Genomic DNA, 17,061 nt, shown 5'->3' with positions numbered 1-17,061 from the left:
TTAAATTTAAATGATTTTTATAATAAATAAGCTAAAAGAAACAAATATTTATTTTGATACTAGTATTTTTTGAAAAATAAAGTAAAATCTTCAAAAAAAAAAAATAAAAATGAAACCAACCAAATGTTTTGTTTCTAGAAATTTTTATTATTCACAATATTTTTTCCCAAAACATCCAATTCGATATATATGGTTTGGTTGAGTTCAATATACTAATCAACAATGCTATTTTAATGTTAAGAATAAAACATAATAGAATGAGTAGAATAAAATAATGACAAAAATATAAATAATAATATGGGGAGTGTAATAATCTTCATGACTTACAATATAATAATATGTGTTTCCTTTGGTTTGGTTTGGTTTTTTTTTTTTTTATAATAATAACATATATGCATATATATTTGGATAACTGAAGAACATAAATTAATTGAAAATACAATTAATGGTTATTGAATAATGATATTTGGATTTGAAACAGCAGTCAACACCCAACTGATCAATTAATCAATTCTGTTGAATCATATTGAAGAATTCAATGAAACCTACCCCATAAATACATTTTTCTCCAAATTCCATAAAATCAACTACACAGTAATTATACTTATATTTAAATTATTTTGTGTTGTCTCTATAAATGTATTAACAATATTCATCAATCATGCTAAACAATTATATATACAGTTTCTGTGATGGACAAAATTATTCATGTTCATGAAAGTAAATTAATAGTATAATAAAAGTGTGAGTTACAAAGTGGTGTGTGAAAATTGCAGATGAGCAAATAGCATCCATCCATTTGGGTTGAGAATTTATGTCCTTACTATGATGCCATGCCAAGATAAGGTTGTAATAATAATGGAAGTATCTCTCAAAGTAGCCAAATTTTTAAAAAGAAAGAATAGTATATATGTTATATACGGATAAAGATAAATATTACTCAAAAAATGACATATATATATATATATAAAAATAATAATCTTAATAATTATTCTGCCTCTGCCTTTAATTGACCGATTATTACTTTGGTTATAAATAGACCGCTGACCATGGATTATTATTATTATTATTATTATTCGAAATATTATTGTTTACGCTGTGGAGACGACATGAAAACAGTATGGCATAATAAATGAGTTTAGACTAATATAATTAATGACCTCAATTATGGCGTGACTCGAGGGACTGCTGCACCTTCATTCTCCAAATAATCAATCAATTCGTCAATTAATCAATTAAAGTTAAGAGCCCAAGTATGTATCATAATCAAACAGAATTCGGGCAGGCCCATCAGGCCAGATGGAGACATCATATGCCCACAACATGTTTGTCCAAATGCGTGACTGAATTACTTGTCCAAATTGCAAAGCTCGTCTAGTGTAGGTAAGGAAGGCATTATATAATTAATTAATTAATTAATAATTTGTGTTAGATATCATATTCATATATATATATATATATTATAATATCAGTGGCTTCTTTTGCGTGGAGTTAAAGCATGTTTAAATTAGGGTTTTTGCAATAGAGTAAGTAGAGAATCTGGTTGTCATGTCAGGATTAATTTAACACAATGCAGGAATTTCTCGCACGTGTCACCTTATATTTCGGATTCCATTATTCTTACCTAATCACAGATTTTATTTTTTCTTTTGGCATTCCACTACATACATGCATACGAGCATAGATTAATAACTTATGATTCGAGTGTTGTGTTTATTACAAGTTATTTACGTACGTACAGTAATACAACAAGTTGAAAGAAAAAAAAAGAGCATGTTTTTCTCACAACCCATGGCAATTCGATCGAATGTATGTATGACATAAAAGAGATTCGGACAAACTAATAAGAAACTCTTACAATGATATGATGATGATAAGAGAAATCAATCCCAACTGATCAAATCCGTCAAGTCGAAAACCTCGTATCGTATGCCCTGGCTTCTTTTCTCTTGATCCTCGATCGGATTCTTTATGGTTGAGAAGTTGGCTTTTGCAACAGCTCCGCGGATTCGGTTGGTTCTACGACATATATACAACACATAGCGCTACACAAAATCTTCAACGCGAAAGACAACGAACGAACCATATGGTACACCTTAGGGTAGTTGAGGTCAGGTCAGCACGCCTATGCCCGCATTTCTGCGTCTAAATCGTCAGCAGGCAGGCCATTGCTAACTTGGTCAAGTTCTGTTGTGGATAGGATCCGACCCTCTTCGAACTTTTCTCATGCTCGAATGGTTCGAGTCGAATTCGCTATTTTCCGGCACTTGTTTCTTTTTTGTACTCAAGCTGTTCTTGCCATGTCCCTTCAGCAAACGCCAATGATCCCTCCCTAATACTACTCGATCCGCTCTACCTTGTCCGAGAGCAACCCCGCCACTTCTCCCATCGTGCAACGACAACACAAAAGCCAAGACAAAAGCACAAACGAACAACGCAAGTACCCTAAGGATATACACAACCATGGTGTCTTTCTTTCTGAGAAAGCGCGAAAAAATAACAACTTCGGGTTTTATGACTTGGTTGTAAGAAGAATATAAGGAGGGATCGATGTTGTAAGAGGTGTAGGCAGCCCTGTGTCTCTTCCTATGTTCTATTCCTTAAGTAAAAACGAAGGGGAAGAGAATTGAATTGAATGGAATGCATAAAGATTAAAGCGACAATTAAGGGCCCAGAATCCATTCTAGAGTTTCGGATTCACTCCTAATCATGCATCGAAAAGTTTTAACCAAAATTAAAGCTGCTTCTACTGCTGCTATAGAAAAACAAAGTAGTAATAAATATCATTGAGATGAATAAAGGTGATTGGAACAACACCCTCAAGAAGCTAAGCATCTTTTCCAAATTGTTTACTTCTGGTTTTGAGCAGCCACAAAAACAGTCAGGCGGAATAGAACATCTTCTCTCAACACACAACATAAAGAAAAGATCCAAACTTTAGCTTTATATATGCTGCTGTTTAATTTAATTTAATTTTAAATTTTCATGCATCAGTAATCAGAGATAAATCACATGCCGAGAGATTACTTGCTTCTAGAGTGTTAATATTGCAAGATTCGGTGGTGTCTCGAAGAGACAATATGCGGTGGACCTAATTGAACAGCCTGATGTCGAAAGATCACATGAGTGAACTTATTCCCTGCCTTCTAATATTCTGAACTATGTTCAAAAGTGTTTTTGTAATCTTTTACCAATCTAATCTATGTTAGGCTAGAATGTACAATACGTCAAGCAATGTATGCCCCTGCGTTGCTGCACGCAGTCGTATCCGCTATAGATATAGAATCCTATCTATCTATCTACATATTGTTCACCTGTTCTACTTAATTTAGGGAGAAATGAACATTCTCATTCTGTCAAACAAGGCACAGATTTGACTGTTTTACGCCAATTGGTCGTACAGTCTACCCAAATGGGTTCAGTTCAGTCTAAGATCGATTGGACTAAAATTTGTACACACATAATGACAACAAAAGGAAGAGAAACATGTCATTGTCATTGTTTGATCATCATTGGACACCTTTTGTCACCAACAACGGTGTAAAGGGCAAAGTAGAAGTTACCCTGTGCGAGGATTGGCCTGTGCTGGCGTAGCTGATGCTACAATTAGTCCTCTTCTTTCGGCAGCTTGAACAATGATGGCTAACCGCGCAGCAGACAGAGCTGCAGCCTCCTGATCATATGCAAGACACTATTCAATCTTGAGAAAAAGACTTGATGATGGATTGCATTGTTGAAGAAAGATTATTACCTGTCTTTGCCTACGGCGCTGCAGGATGTTGATTGCCCAGATCATGATGTAGCAAGGCAGAAGGAACCCGACTGCCCGGAGCAATAATAGCTGCATTCATGAAGTGCTTGAGGCAATTAATGGCCATACTAACTGCATCGTGAATTAACACAACTGATGAAATAATCACTTACAGAGAAGAATGTTGATGCGTCTTCAGCCCCATCACCCTCTGCATCACCATCATCGGCGAGGGATACAGCATGCCGCAGTAGCAAAAGAGCCATCAACTATGAATGCAAGAAATCAATACCAAATTGCAAGAAGTGATGACAGAAATATCGAAGATTATGATTTGCAGATGCGAAGACTTACAATTAGCACAGCTGATCGACAAAAGGCTGTGCCACTTGTGTTCATGCCATTATAGTCATCGTATTCAGATTCAAGAAACTGCCGCTCAGCATCAGCAATGGCCAGAAAACGAGGATCGTGTATATCCATTGGAGCATCAGAAATCCGCCAAACTCCGCTAAAACATCAGGACAGTCAAGCTGGAACTAAAACTATTCTTTACTAGTCAAAGAAAACCAGCACATACCTAATGTCAATCGTAGTCTCGTCAGATGGAGGTCGCGGCGGCGTAGTATAACCTGGCTGATACGGCTGAACATCAAGAAGAGGATTGTTATATACACAATTTAGACAAAGGTACGAAGAGGAATCATTCAGATCATATATGCCTACCTGATGACAAATCTCGCAAGTAATGTCTCCCTTCTCGTCGCACCAGTGCTGGACGCATTTTCTGTGGGCATACTGCATTCAAATTCATACAATTAAGGTTCTGATCGCAAGAATGTATCAAAGACAAGATAGAATGACAGAAATTGACCATAAGACTCCAGCTACAGGCACAAGGTCGCTCCAAATTGTCGAGGGAGTCCTCCTCCTGGCAGATTCTGCACTCCCCCATCCCTATCAAAGGGGCCTGTTCATCTGCATCTTCATTGTCTACGCCCACCGCCACCGTGCCGCCTGGCGGCGGGGGGTCACAAGCGCCGCCGCGAGGAAGCGATTGACTTGTCCCGGCGGCCTCAGGCGGTGGTAACTGGTCCACATTCACCACCAAATGTTCGCCCATTTACGGATTTTTTCAAGCTTCCGGAAACAAAAACCCGCAAGAAATCCTCGACGCAATACGCCAACACAAACCCCTCGAGATTACAATCGATTGAACGCCCACGCCCTTTTCCGAATTATTCACAAAGATTGTTATTGTTATGACTATGTATTTTCGACCATAAGCTCTGCTTTCCTCTTTATTCGTCGTTTTTAAAACCTGCAAGTTAAATGAAAACGCCTCACGGAAATTCAACGTTAAAATGAAAACCCCATTTTTTGAGAATGGCGTAGAACAACATTTTTGGGGAATCTATTCGTTCTAAAAACTGACACCTGTTAACCAAAGAAGATAGAAACAACCGATCACGCTGGAATATGCAGCGGGATCAGATAATTTAAATTAAAGAACCCAAAACAAGAGTAAATAGACATACGCAATCAAGAAAAATCTAAAGAGAATGTGAAAATTGGCTATATATCAGGGAAATTGAAAAAATACCTGAGAAAAGAACCAAATTTGGGAACCAACGGAGAAAGAAATCGCGAATCTATCGCCCAACCAAGGAGAAAATTAAGGTCGAAATATGTGCTGAGCACTTATCTAGTTCAGTAAGCGCGTTTTGGGATAATATAGAGATTTCCTTTTACTGGGTTTGGGATTAGTCTTCTCATTTCTCCTTCCCTTTAAAGCTTTAACATTTCATTCTCCCCAATTATTGTTGAAAGAGGTGACAAAAAATGTTTTAAAAATCTCAAAGAAACCGTGCCTGATTGTGTCTCTCTCCATCGTCGTCGGATTTGGGTCCCACCTACGGTGACAGACCTTGTCTGGCTTTCAATGACGGCGTGCAATGCAAGGTCCATTGATTTGGAGTCAACGGAGAACTGGTTTTGTCATTAATAAACACAATAACACATGTGTCTGAAAGCAATGGATGAAGCTCCCGGACCTCGAACCACATATGAATCCTCACCATTCACGGTATGGTATGTGGGTCATCCATCGGTGGGGTGTGTGATTTCTTGTACTTTGTGCAAATCGTGAGTTGGTATATCTAACAGCTTATTCAAGTCTGGCATCCATCAAACCAACTCCTAGCTCTTAATGTATATGTGTGTTAATTCAAAATTTGCTGTTCTGCTCTGATCTTAGAGAGATTGGATTACATTCAGATGTTCAAGCCATGGCAGTATGAATTTCATACATGAACAGAAGGATGTAAGATTTCTGCTTCAACACGACCAAACAGACAGACAGACGCCATTATTGTTATGGAACATGACTGATAATTTATTTATCTTTCCCAATCACACAACACATTTCAAGAACTAACTATCAGTTTTCAACTGGTGGATTGGGCGTGTGGCGATTATTTGCTCCCGATCCCGGATAGTCTCTGTTGATCTCTATCTCCATTCTTCCATGCAACCACTCATCCTCCGGAAAAGAAATAACTCGAATCTCATGCACATCGATCTCAGCAGCAACACCTGTAATAAACCATAATCAAGAACAGTAGACTTATTGTCAACAAGATGTCAGTAGAAGATTGATTTGATTACTTGAAAATTCCGGGACGTCGAATGAGGAGATACAGCAGTAGAGAGCTACTATAACCACAAACAAGCGGAGACCAATATTGGCTGCAGCCATTTTTCTACAATTAATTACAGACAGAATTGTCAATTTAGCAATGCATAAAATTCATGTCCTGTGGAACCAGACAGGTTCTCTTTATATTCATTCATGCATTCTCTAATGGAACCCAGAAAGAGGAAAAGCATCCTGTTATGGAGGGTTACCTAACCTATCACTCTCCTGCCTGACTAGCTTAAAAAAATATGCACTGTATGCTGTCTGCTTTTTGATACACTGTCGTGGGATTTAGCAATATGATTAATAATCTTATATTCTTGGAACACTGTAGTGGAGCACTTTCCTGCAGATATAGATTAATGTCCAAAATTAGAAATTATAAATATGATATTGGATCTAGATGATGAACGAATAAGGTTCTTCTTTTATTCATGCCCCTTAGAATGAACCAGAAGTCGGTCATTACTTTATAATTTGTACTTAGTATAATCAAATATCAAAGCTTAAAGCATTCAGTGGCCACTGTTAGATGTTAAACCTAGCTAATTAATCAATGAAGGCAAGAACGTCGTCTTTTTCTTCCCAAAATATTCATTTATCAGGCCCATCATCCATTAGTATATATACGTTATGAGCTTTTTAATTGCCCGTGTGGGCTAAACAGAAAAAGCCCGACAATATAAAAATAACAAAAAAAAAGGAAAAAGCCCAACAAGCGGATTTTCATCATCATTAACGTCTTCGTCTTCTTCCTCCTACCTGCGAGTGAGAGATCTGAAGGTACTGCCGATCCTGAACCATCACGAGGTTGATGGCAGGCCAACGGATGCATGTGATGTACGCCTTTATAATTGAAGTAACGGAATAATTGTTCCGTGGATTATGGTCAGACAGAAGTGAAAAGACAAGGCAACTGAACAATGATGTAATAATATGTATCTCGATCGGGTCAATCTGGGATCGATTGTTAAAAAATCACGGACAGTAAACGTCTCAATTAATTAATTCAAGTCATATATGAGATCTCAATTTTCAATGTCCTGATGCCCTGCAACAAGTTTAAGTTTTAACCACACCATCAAAGTTATAAATCTAAAGCTAAAATTGTTCATAAGATCGATTGATAATTAGAAGCGGACAAAAAGAAAACAGATGGATGATATATATATGTGGCAAGAATGCAATTTTGGTGGCAGTATTTTGTGGGGTTAAGATTGATCATGTGTTCGGGGCTGGGCGTGGAGATTGACAGTTCAATCCCATGTGGGTAGCATGAACTCTTCTCCAGCGGCAGAAGCAGAGCAGAAGATTCTGCTGAGGCAACCACTGTGCAACAGTTGCCATATTCAATGCAGTTGAAAAAGATCGAAGGGGTTGGGTTTGGTTTGGTTTTGGGGTCTAGGACCAGAATTTGTGCCTGATTCTTGCAGGCCCATGACAAAGGGATGTCCACTTCTTACACTTGTTCATAGTATTTTCCCTCTCTCAACATCACACCTTCCACCTTTCCCTTTTCAGCTACAAACAGAACAAATTATCACAGGCCAGTGGTCCAAATTGCCCCCAATTGCTACTTTTTAATGTAGTTGATATGTATTTATTTGTACATACAAGGTGGATACATGCGTGCTTCTGCTTGTGCTTGCTTGCTTTAATTTGTGTCACATTCTTCTTCAAAGGAATTAAATAAGTAGAGAGAGAGAAGACAGATACAAATAAATAAATAAATTGATTAATAATTGAAAAAGAGAGGAAGAGGGAGATGAGAGGATTTGGGATATGACAAGACAAAACCCCTCAAATGATTCAATCTGATGATAATGAAGTTGCAGAGAAGAAGTAAGTTAGGCAAATGAGTTCAAACCTGATGATTGTTCTGGCGATCTTCCTATTACCCAAATGAATGAGTTTTCCACTGTTTTTCTTACAAACCATTTGACTCCCCAACAAAATGGCTGGCTGGCTGGCACTGTATTAAATTGGCAAGACAACATAAGAAGAGCATTAAACGGGGCTGGCTGTTCAGTAATGATGGATGATGAATCAAGATATGATTTTTTTGCTCTCAGGCCATCTCTTTCTCTCCTTTTTCTTTTTTTATTTATAATATTTTCTTCACAGGGCTCCAACCCCAAGAAAGTCTATAAATGGTGGTGCTAGCTTCTCCTCTGATGCATTGGGTGAAAATTCCTGTGCTGATGCTGTGAAATCTGAGGAGTAATGATAGTGAGACTGTTGATGGATTGCTGCACTCATGAGGGATGATGAGTAGTGTGGATTGGTGGCTTCCCAGCCTTTGCTGTGGCTGAAAATGCCCATCATGTCACCGGGGCTTGTGCTGCTGCTTCCATTTCCATTTCCATGGGGACCTCCTCCTCCTGCAATTCACAAAATACACAATTCTAATTACAATCCAAGAAACCAAAATTCATGAGCGGCAGAAATGGTTTTCTTTCTCTAAGCTCCTCCTCACAAAACATGATGAATGAATGGACACAAAACAATCAATGGCATTAATTAATTAAAATGAAAAGAAAAGAAAAGAAAACCTGGAAAGAAACCAAGGGATGCTGCCTGTGGTGCCCAAAGCCAGCTGTTGTTCGCCATTGCAGTGTTTCCGAAGTGATTATTAATGGAGTCCATAGCCATCGATCCACATAAAAACCCATTGCCGGAGGAGCCGTAGACAATCCCGCCGCCGGCAAATGGTGATTCAGAAGTAGGGATGGCTGAAGCAGCAGCAGCAGGAAGAGGAGGAGGAGGGACGTTTACAATATTGGGATGGGAGACTTGATCACATTCATCCTCCTCCATTCTTCTGAAAACAAATTGTCCCATTTTCCTCCTCCGGTAGGCGCTGGATTGCTCTCTGTACTTCCTCGCCATTATAACATGCCAATGGTTCTTCACGGCATTGTCGGTTCTCCCCGGGAAAAGCCTCGCAATCATTGCCCATTTGTTTCCGTACAGCCTGTGCGCCGCCATTAGCCTCTCTTCTTCTTCCTCAGTAAACGCCCTTCTGTTTATCCTGGGATCCAGCTGATTGAACCACCTCAATCTGCAGCTTTTACCTTCTCCCAACCCCCAATTCAGTTAACCCCAAACATAATTTTAATTATTACACAACAACAATAATAATGATACTACATAGAATTACTAAGGAAGAGATGGAATTCGATTAAATTAACGTCGATGTCTACCTGATCTTCCTTCCAATTTCTCGGCAATGAGATTCCAGTTCTGAGGGCCGTAGAGACCCACGAGCTCCTTCAGCTTGGAGTCTTCCGCAGGCCTCCAATGGCCTCTTGCGCAAAGCTTGGATTGTCCGGTGGAACTGTTGTTCGGATGATCCTTGTTGGTCAACGGCTGCATGTCGGATTCCCGGTCGTCTTCTTCGTTCAAGCTTGCATTGAGATCAATCATCTCCACATTGAAGTTGTCGCTGGAATCGGAGGCTTTCTCCTCCATTAAAAAACCCCAATCCGATTTATTAGAGCCTAATTCCGTTTCGAAGTTGGGAGGGTTTCTGCAGGCCGAAACTCCCAAATCGGAGAACACCATTCCCACCATTGAAGAAGAAGACCCTAAATTTGGAGACGAATAATAACAATTGGGGTTTGTTCTTGAGATTTGTGGCGGAGCAAGATCATATATATCGCTGCTGCTGCAGCTACCCAGCTTGTAATTGACGTTGCACCTGTCCATTTCCATTTCCATGTCCATGTCCATATCCAACCAACCTAATCTATTAATTAGTTTCCACCTCCACCACCTCACCTCAGTCTCTCAAATAAGTTGTTTATTTCTGTTCCCTTCTGACAAAATGGGAGCTGCTAAGCAACTGCAACTGCAACACGGTCGCACATCATCAATTAGGATGAGCTGGATGACGAAAAGCAGCAAAAGATTTTGGAGAGAGCGAGTGTTTCCAGATTGGGAAGTGAAAAAGAAAGCGATACAGTAAGAAAAAAAAAAAGAAAGAAAAAAAGAGATCTGCCTACACCAGTAGGGAGATCGACTCCGAAAAAATTAAGCCCTCTGGGAGCAGAATGTAGAACTGTAACAGAAAGGGAGGCAGATGGGTGGGTGGGTGGGTGGGTAGGAGGAGGAGAAGAGAACAAGGAGCAGTGATGGAGAACTTGTAAGGATGATGATGATGATGATGTTGGTGATGATCTTCTCACAGTGATTGCCCACACCAGGGACTTTTATTTCTGGTTTTATAGCCTCCTCTATTATATATATACACACCCTATATATATAATTACATACGCCTCGTATGCCTTGTCAGCTGTACCGTGCATACGATATTTTAAAAGAGATATAATTAGTACATAATTAAAAATATATTAGTAAAAATAATTATCCTACCATATAAATAATTATAAATTAAAATTAAAATAATTAATTAGTTTAATTAAAATTTTAAAAAAATAAAATTAAAAAGTTAAAAAAAAAAAAAAAAGGCTAACATGGAGATAGTATATACGACGGAGGGAGTATTTTTTATTTTTATATGAAATAAATATATATATATATATTTGTTTGTTTGTTAATTTAAGTTGAGTGTTTATTTAAGTGTGTATGTGAATAATAATTGGTAGCAACTACCTCAACAAAAATTAATTAATGACTTTGTTTGTTTGCAAATTATAACCTGATTTACGATTATTAATCATTCAGAAGCAACTGTGGATATTACATATTTTTCTCTTTACTTGTTAGCATTGTTGAAAGTCAAATTGCAATTTATAAATGTGGCAGATTATTTGTTTTGAATTATTTTGTCACAGAATATATTCATACATATATTTCAATACTCTTAGATGGTTTGTTATGGATGAATAAACTGAATAGCCTTATGTTTACTAGTATTTTTATTTTTATTTATTGCAATCATATTCTATATTCTGTGTTGTATTATCATGTATTCATATCTAAATGGAGACAAAAAAAAATTCATATATCAATACTACAAAATTATAATTCTATTGGATAAAATAAATATACCCTAAATGTTATTACCATACCTAAATGGAAAATCCAACTTTTTAATATAGAAAGGTTAATGATATTATGCTTTATTCTTTTGAAATATTATTAGTATTTTTTTATGAAAATAAACTACAATAATAATAATAATAATAATAATAATAATAATAATAATAATAATACAGCGAACTTCGAAAGACATACCCATTCATGTGATTGTAAATTGATCCGTACATCATTTTCGGAGTCTTTATGATGTTTTTTTTTTTTTTTTTTTGGTTTTTATTTTTTATATGTTTATGTTTTATGAGAAATGCATGCTTTGGTTGTATATTTTTTTTTTTTTTACTATTTTTATTTTCAATCTTTTGTTAGTTTTAAGTAAATTTTTTGTTAAATATAATATTTTTAATACTACTGATGAATATAAAAGTACTTTAACAAAAATATGTAAAAGATTACTAATGCTATGAAAAAATAGTTATAGGAGAGGGAAATTGATAAACAAATTCATCCACCTAAAAATAAACAAATTCAAATTTTTTTTCCTTCTCCTATAAATATTTTTAATGACATTAGTAGGTTTGAAAATTGAGTTTTACGTTTTAAATAAAAAAAAAAAATTTATATCAAAATAGTAATTTAATATTTAATTATTATATAATATAAAAACTAAATTTTTAAAATCATAAAATTACAAATAATAAAAAAAATTGGGACAAAAACCCTGAAACTAACATAACCTTAAAACCTGTAAGTATTTGATTTATTTTTGGATGATACATATATCTTTCTCCTTATTTCCCCCAGATAGATAGTTACTTATAGAATACTGTTACTTTAGAGACTATAAATTTGGTAGTTTATTCGATCTGTTGTTGAAATTTTGTTTCATTATAATATTGTTTGGTTATACATATAATAGTAATTTTAAAAATTATATTAAAGTATTTTAGAATTTATATGATGATAAATACATTTAATATATTTTTTTTTAAAAATAAAAACTATATATGTAGGATGCAGAATAATCATCTCACCTACAAATTTATTATGACGCAAATAGGGACGAAATACCTAGCTTAAACCCTGATACCATGTCGGATGCAAAACGTCTGTCTCACTAAATTTGAGTTTGGATTGATCCGATAGACGGAGCTACGGAATGGGCTAATTAATTTTTCTTTGCGAGAGACTTGTCGGTTAGACCTTGATCGACCACAATTTCCAACATATACATAATTTAATTTTGTAATAAATATATTTTTATTTTGAAAAGATAAAAAGTAGAGATCATGAGAGACATATATATTTTAAAAAGTAAATAAATATTTGATATGAAAGTATACTAGTCTTAACCCCGCCAACCCAATCAATAATCCAACAAATTAAAACTTTTCGTTTGTTTTTTGAACTATTAATAAGTACTCCTATGTTGGCAATCAATAACTAAATCCAATGTTGGTTATCAGAGCTTAAAAAGTGGGCTTAAGTTATTATCCCTTCCTTCCACGAACTATGTCCACGTTGCCATTTCTGTCCGTCTCATCATATACCATGTCACTTTCATTATTTTAAAAATGATTACACACTTTAATCTCATTTTAAATTTTTTTATTCTATTTTCTTTAAAATTTTAATTAAACTAATTAATTATTTTAATCTTAATTTATAATTATTTATATTGTAAGATAATTATTTTTATTAATATATTTTTAATTATCTATTAATTATATTTCTCGTAAAATACGGATGGAGGGAGTAAGTATCAGTAAAAATAAAATATGTTAATAAAAAGAAAATAGATAGAGGAGAGGAGTAGGGCTTAGACTGTCTGTCTCAACAATGACAAGAAAGAGTCCAACTTGATGTCTGCCCTGCCCTGCTACCTGCCCGACGACGACTACAATTCAATTCATTTCTTTCCTCTCATTTACAAACACATACCAACGTACAACTACACGTATACACACATACATACATATATATATATATATATATAATCACTCCCACAGGCCAGCCACAGCCACAGCCACAGCCATAGCCAAGCTGAGGCACACAAACAAACAAGCAAACCCTACCCATTGATTAATTAATGAATATGTACATATAATATATATATTATGTGTGTTTGTTCTTAATTGATTGTATGTCCTACAGACACCAACATTATATATATTGTCAATCCTAATAAAAACCATGCCTTTCTCCCTCCCTCTCCCTCCCTCTCTCCCTATCATCATCTATCTCTTTCAAATGTTCTTGCATCACCCCACCCCACCCCACTCCAGTGACTAATACTTTATTATGCATGAATAAAATTATACTTAGCTTGCGTTGCGTATCCCTATTGTAGAAAATTAGGAAGAGTTGCATGCATTTATTTTTTAAAGAATGATGATAAAAGAAACAGATTTAATATTTAAAAAGGAAAGCCAAGTAGCCAGTAGTGCAGAAGAAGCTTGCATTAATTTATTATATATTGATGATTTAATGCAGGCAGATGAGAATGTACCAAATTTTTTCAGTGAAACTGATCCCATGATATCTATCTGACGAAGAACATTTTGGTCAATAAACCCTTTTAATTTAAAACTGGGCGGAGTACAGTATAATGATATTTTAATTTAATTTTTGTTTTGTTCTGTATGCCTATCTCATCACTCTTTAATTCACTCACACAAACACATTAATTACTAATAAATACACACCAAAAAATTGAAAACTTATTATATACATATATATATATATGGATTAGATTGATTTGCCCTCAAATTTATTGCAAGCCAGCCAGAGGGGTATTATTTTTATTACCATTTTAGGTTTGACCTGATTTATGCACAGGATGGTATATATATATATATATATATATGTTTTGTTATTGCAACAACAGATTCTTAATTACCACAGTAATATCCGATCCAAGCATGCATTCTTTTTCATGTGACTACTGAGTACTGACTGCTGTTGTCTGATACTCATACACTCTCTCTCTCTCTCTCTCTCTCATCCAGACATGACATTTTTTACTGCCTGCCAATGAAGAATTAATCACTAGTCATTAATTAATTACAATCAATACAGTTTGGTTAACTAACTCACTCAACTCTTGTGAGGGTGGCCGATTGAGAATTGAGATTGAGATTGAGATTGAATCCACACCGTAGATCGTGCATGATGATATATGGTGGTAAATTAAATTAAATTAAATTATATTAAATGTGTGAGTGGAGGAGGAGACAAGGACAAAGAGGCAGCAACAACGTAGTTTCCATCTTTACTGACCATAAGATATTTGGTGTAAGAAGAAAAAGTTAATAATCTGCTTCTGTATATATACGTGTGGTGTGTGCATGTGTTGACATGAGAAGTGTATATATATACATATATACTTTGTAAGTATTGATTGATTAATTTATGAAATTTAGATCACTCCAAATATATGCTTAATTTCATTTCAGGAAGAAAATTGTTACCAGCTGTGATTTCTTTCTTGCCTCCCCCCACGTGTGTCTTCAATTCCTCCTGACTGCACTGCACGTGTGAACCCTAATAATTTTGACTTTTACAGTAACAATGATTGATGGGAAGCAGTCCACTTTTTCTGAACATCACATATATCAATATTTTTGCTGAAATTTTGTCCTATGATCTGATCCTGATCCACTACTACAAGGATGATATAATTTTACTCCATTATACTTATATCATCTCTTTTCTCTTTATTATAATTATGCCTTTTTAATTTTGTGTCTGCTTAATCAACAAGAGTTTAGGTTGTGGAAAAAGTAATCAATTTATTAATGAATTCTGGTTGTCCGTACCAAGTTTGTTAGTCTATCCACCAAAAACGCAAGCATAACCCACTTATATTGTTTGAAAAAAATATTGTCCTAACACAAACATGTGTGCTGACTGACCAAGAAACACATATTAAAAACAAAGGGCCTACAAATGCATATATATAAAACAATTCAAACAACATCATGTGTGGAAACCTTGACTCTGCTAATCCATGTCCAAGAAAGATTATGGAGAAGATAAATGAAGAGTGACCCACAACACTACAAAAATAGGTTCTACCATGAGATTCTGTTGAGCCTGTTTCCCTTGGACACATATATTGCATTGTTGCCCATGCCCACAAGAATAAAAATGGTCACAAATCGAACCAATTATAACATGGGATTCTAATTACTACCCATGACCAAATTAATTAAGTAATTAAGTATAATGGCAAATATACAAAAAAGTCCCAATTCCAAAAAAACAAGAAAACATCGATTATCAGTTTGTAGGGCAAGAAAATTAAATACAACATTAATTGATGTCAAGTGAGATACATAAGCTAAAGCATATTATGAGAGGCAGTTAGGTTTGTCCATTGACCATGGCCAAGTGTTCTTACATGTTGTTGTCTCCTTATTGCAGCTGGTGGGGTTTTTAAGTCTGTTGTTAGCCAACTTGTAATTGTGGTTTCGAATGCTGTGGATGATGCTATTTCAGTTAACAACAAACACCTTCAATAAATTAATAAATTATTGTACTAGTCTATATATATATTACAGTGTATGTTACCACCATTTACCAATTAGCCAAGGTAGGGTTTTTATATCAGCCATTGAATTAATTAATGAATTGGGTCTAACTAGCTAGGGCACGTCCAAGAGGGTGAAGATCAGTTTACATTTGAAAAAAAGATGAACAGAAATGAATCCCATATATATATATATATCTATATAACACATAGCACATAGCACAGCAACAAGTGCAGTGTAGTGTAGGGATGAACAGTGGAGGAGAAACAGTATCCTGACAGAACTCGTTAGGGCAAAGGAAGACCTATAACATACCAAATGAGGTTAGTGTGCTAGGCAGCAAGACCTGAGCAAAATCAAATTCAAAATTATTGTTTCCATTCCATCCAAATCAAAAAAAAAAAAAAAAAAAAGGGGCCAACAGAGAAATGAAGAGAAGAGAACAGGATCAGTAATTGCTTCCATCTTATCAAAGGACACCCCAAAGCTCATTATTGTTCATACATGTGGATGCCCATCTCCCAACTACCTCTCTCTATTTTCGATTTAGTTTCTATACCACTTTTCAGATTTATCACAGCTGTTGTTTTTTTTCGGTTTTTTTTTTTTTCATTATTATTATTTTTTTTCTAAAAAAAATAAAAAGTCCAGTCATATCATATCCATCATCACTGGAAACCCCATCCTCTTTCTCTTTGTGCACATCAGTGAAAATGCCCACAATGACAGTGTCAACGCCAACAGTAAAAATAATTGTTCCATACATCGTTTTTTTAATTTTTACTAGAAAAGGTAAGTACAGGTTGGGAGTTTTCTGCATTTTGTGCACAGTAAATGCCAAAGAGGAGTTTGAACAATTAATTCATTTAGTGGTGAGTTTGCATACGAAATGAAACTCACCATACCATCCTGCTGCACCTATGGAATTGATTTTTCCATAGGGGTTTTAATTAAACTGTACTCCAATGAATTGTACAACCGACTAATTAACCCTATTCCCTATTTGTCGATGAACTATTTTCTGTTTAAGATTGTTGACGTCAACAGTTTTTTTTATTTTTATTTTTTTCAAATTCTAC

At 35.4% G+C, this 17,061-nt stretch overlaps 2 protein-coding genes across 2 annotated transcripts; both read right to left on the bottom strand.

Moving 5' to 3' along the window:
• Window positions 1-1,681: 1,681 nt before the first annotated feature.
• LOC127260822 (uncharacterized) lies at window positions 1,682-5,568 on the bottom strand. The gene is made up of 8 exons (XM_051288780.1): window positions 5,355-5,568; window positions 4,626-5,072; window positions 4,478-4,549; window positions 4,332-4,396; window positions 4,106-4,262; window positions 3,925-4,020; window positions 3,752-3,841; window positions 1,682-3,673 (listed from the first exon to the last, which is right to left on the bottom strand). The coding sequence occupies exons 2-8, from the start codon at window positions 4,872-4,874 to the stop codon at window positions 3,560-3,562; spliced, it is 843 nt and encodes a 280-aa protein (XP_051144737.1). The 5' UTR covers window positions 4,875-5,072; window positions 5,355-5,568; the 3' UTR covers window positions 1,682-3,559.
• A 2,401-nt stretch (window positions 5,569-7,969) lies between these two features.
• LOC127260821 (transcription factor CSA-like) lies at window positions 7,970-10,520 on the bottom strand. Its single transcript, XM_051288779.1, has 3 exons — window positions 9,653-10,520; window positions 9,002-9,523; window positions 7,970-8,830 (listed from the first exon to the last, which is right to left on the bottom strand). The coding sequence occupies exons 1-3, from the start codon at window positions 10,179-10,181 to the stop codon at window positions 8,568-8,570; spliced, it is 1,314 nt and encodes a 437-aa protein (XP_051144736.1). The 5' UTR covers window positions 10,182-10,520; the 3' UTR covers window positions 7,970-8,567.
• Window positions 10,521-17,061: the final 6,541 nt, after the last annotated feature.

The sequence above is a fragment of the Andrographis paniculata genome, unplaced genomic scaffold (assembly GCF_009805555.1).
Source record: "Andrographis paniculata isolate CXL003 unplaced genomic scaffold, ASM980555v1 Contig62END, whole genome shotgun sequence".
NCBI classification, from domain to species: domain Eukaryota; kingdom Viridiplantae; phylum Streptophyta; class Magnoliopsida; order Lamiales; family Acanthaceae; genus Andrographis; species Andrographis paniculata.
Note: the sequence above shows the minus strand (reverse complement) of the source record. Positions and strands in the feature narration are given on the sequence as shown.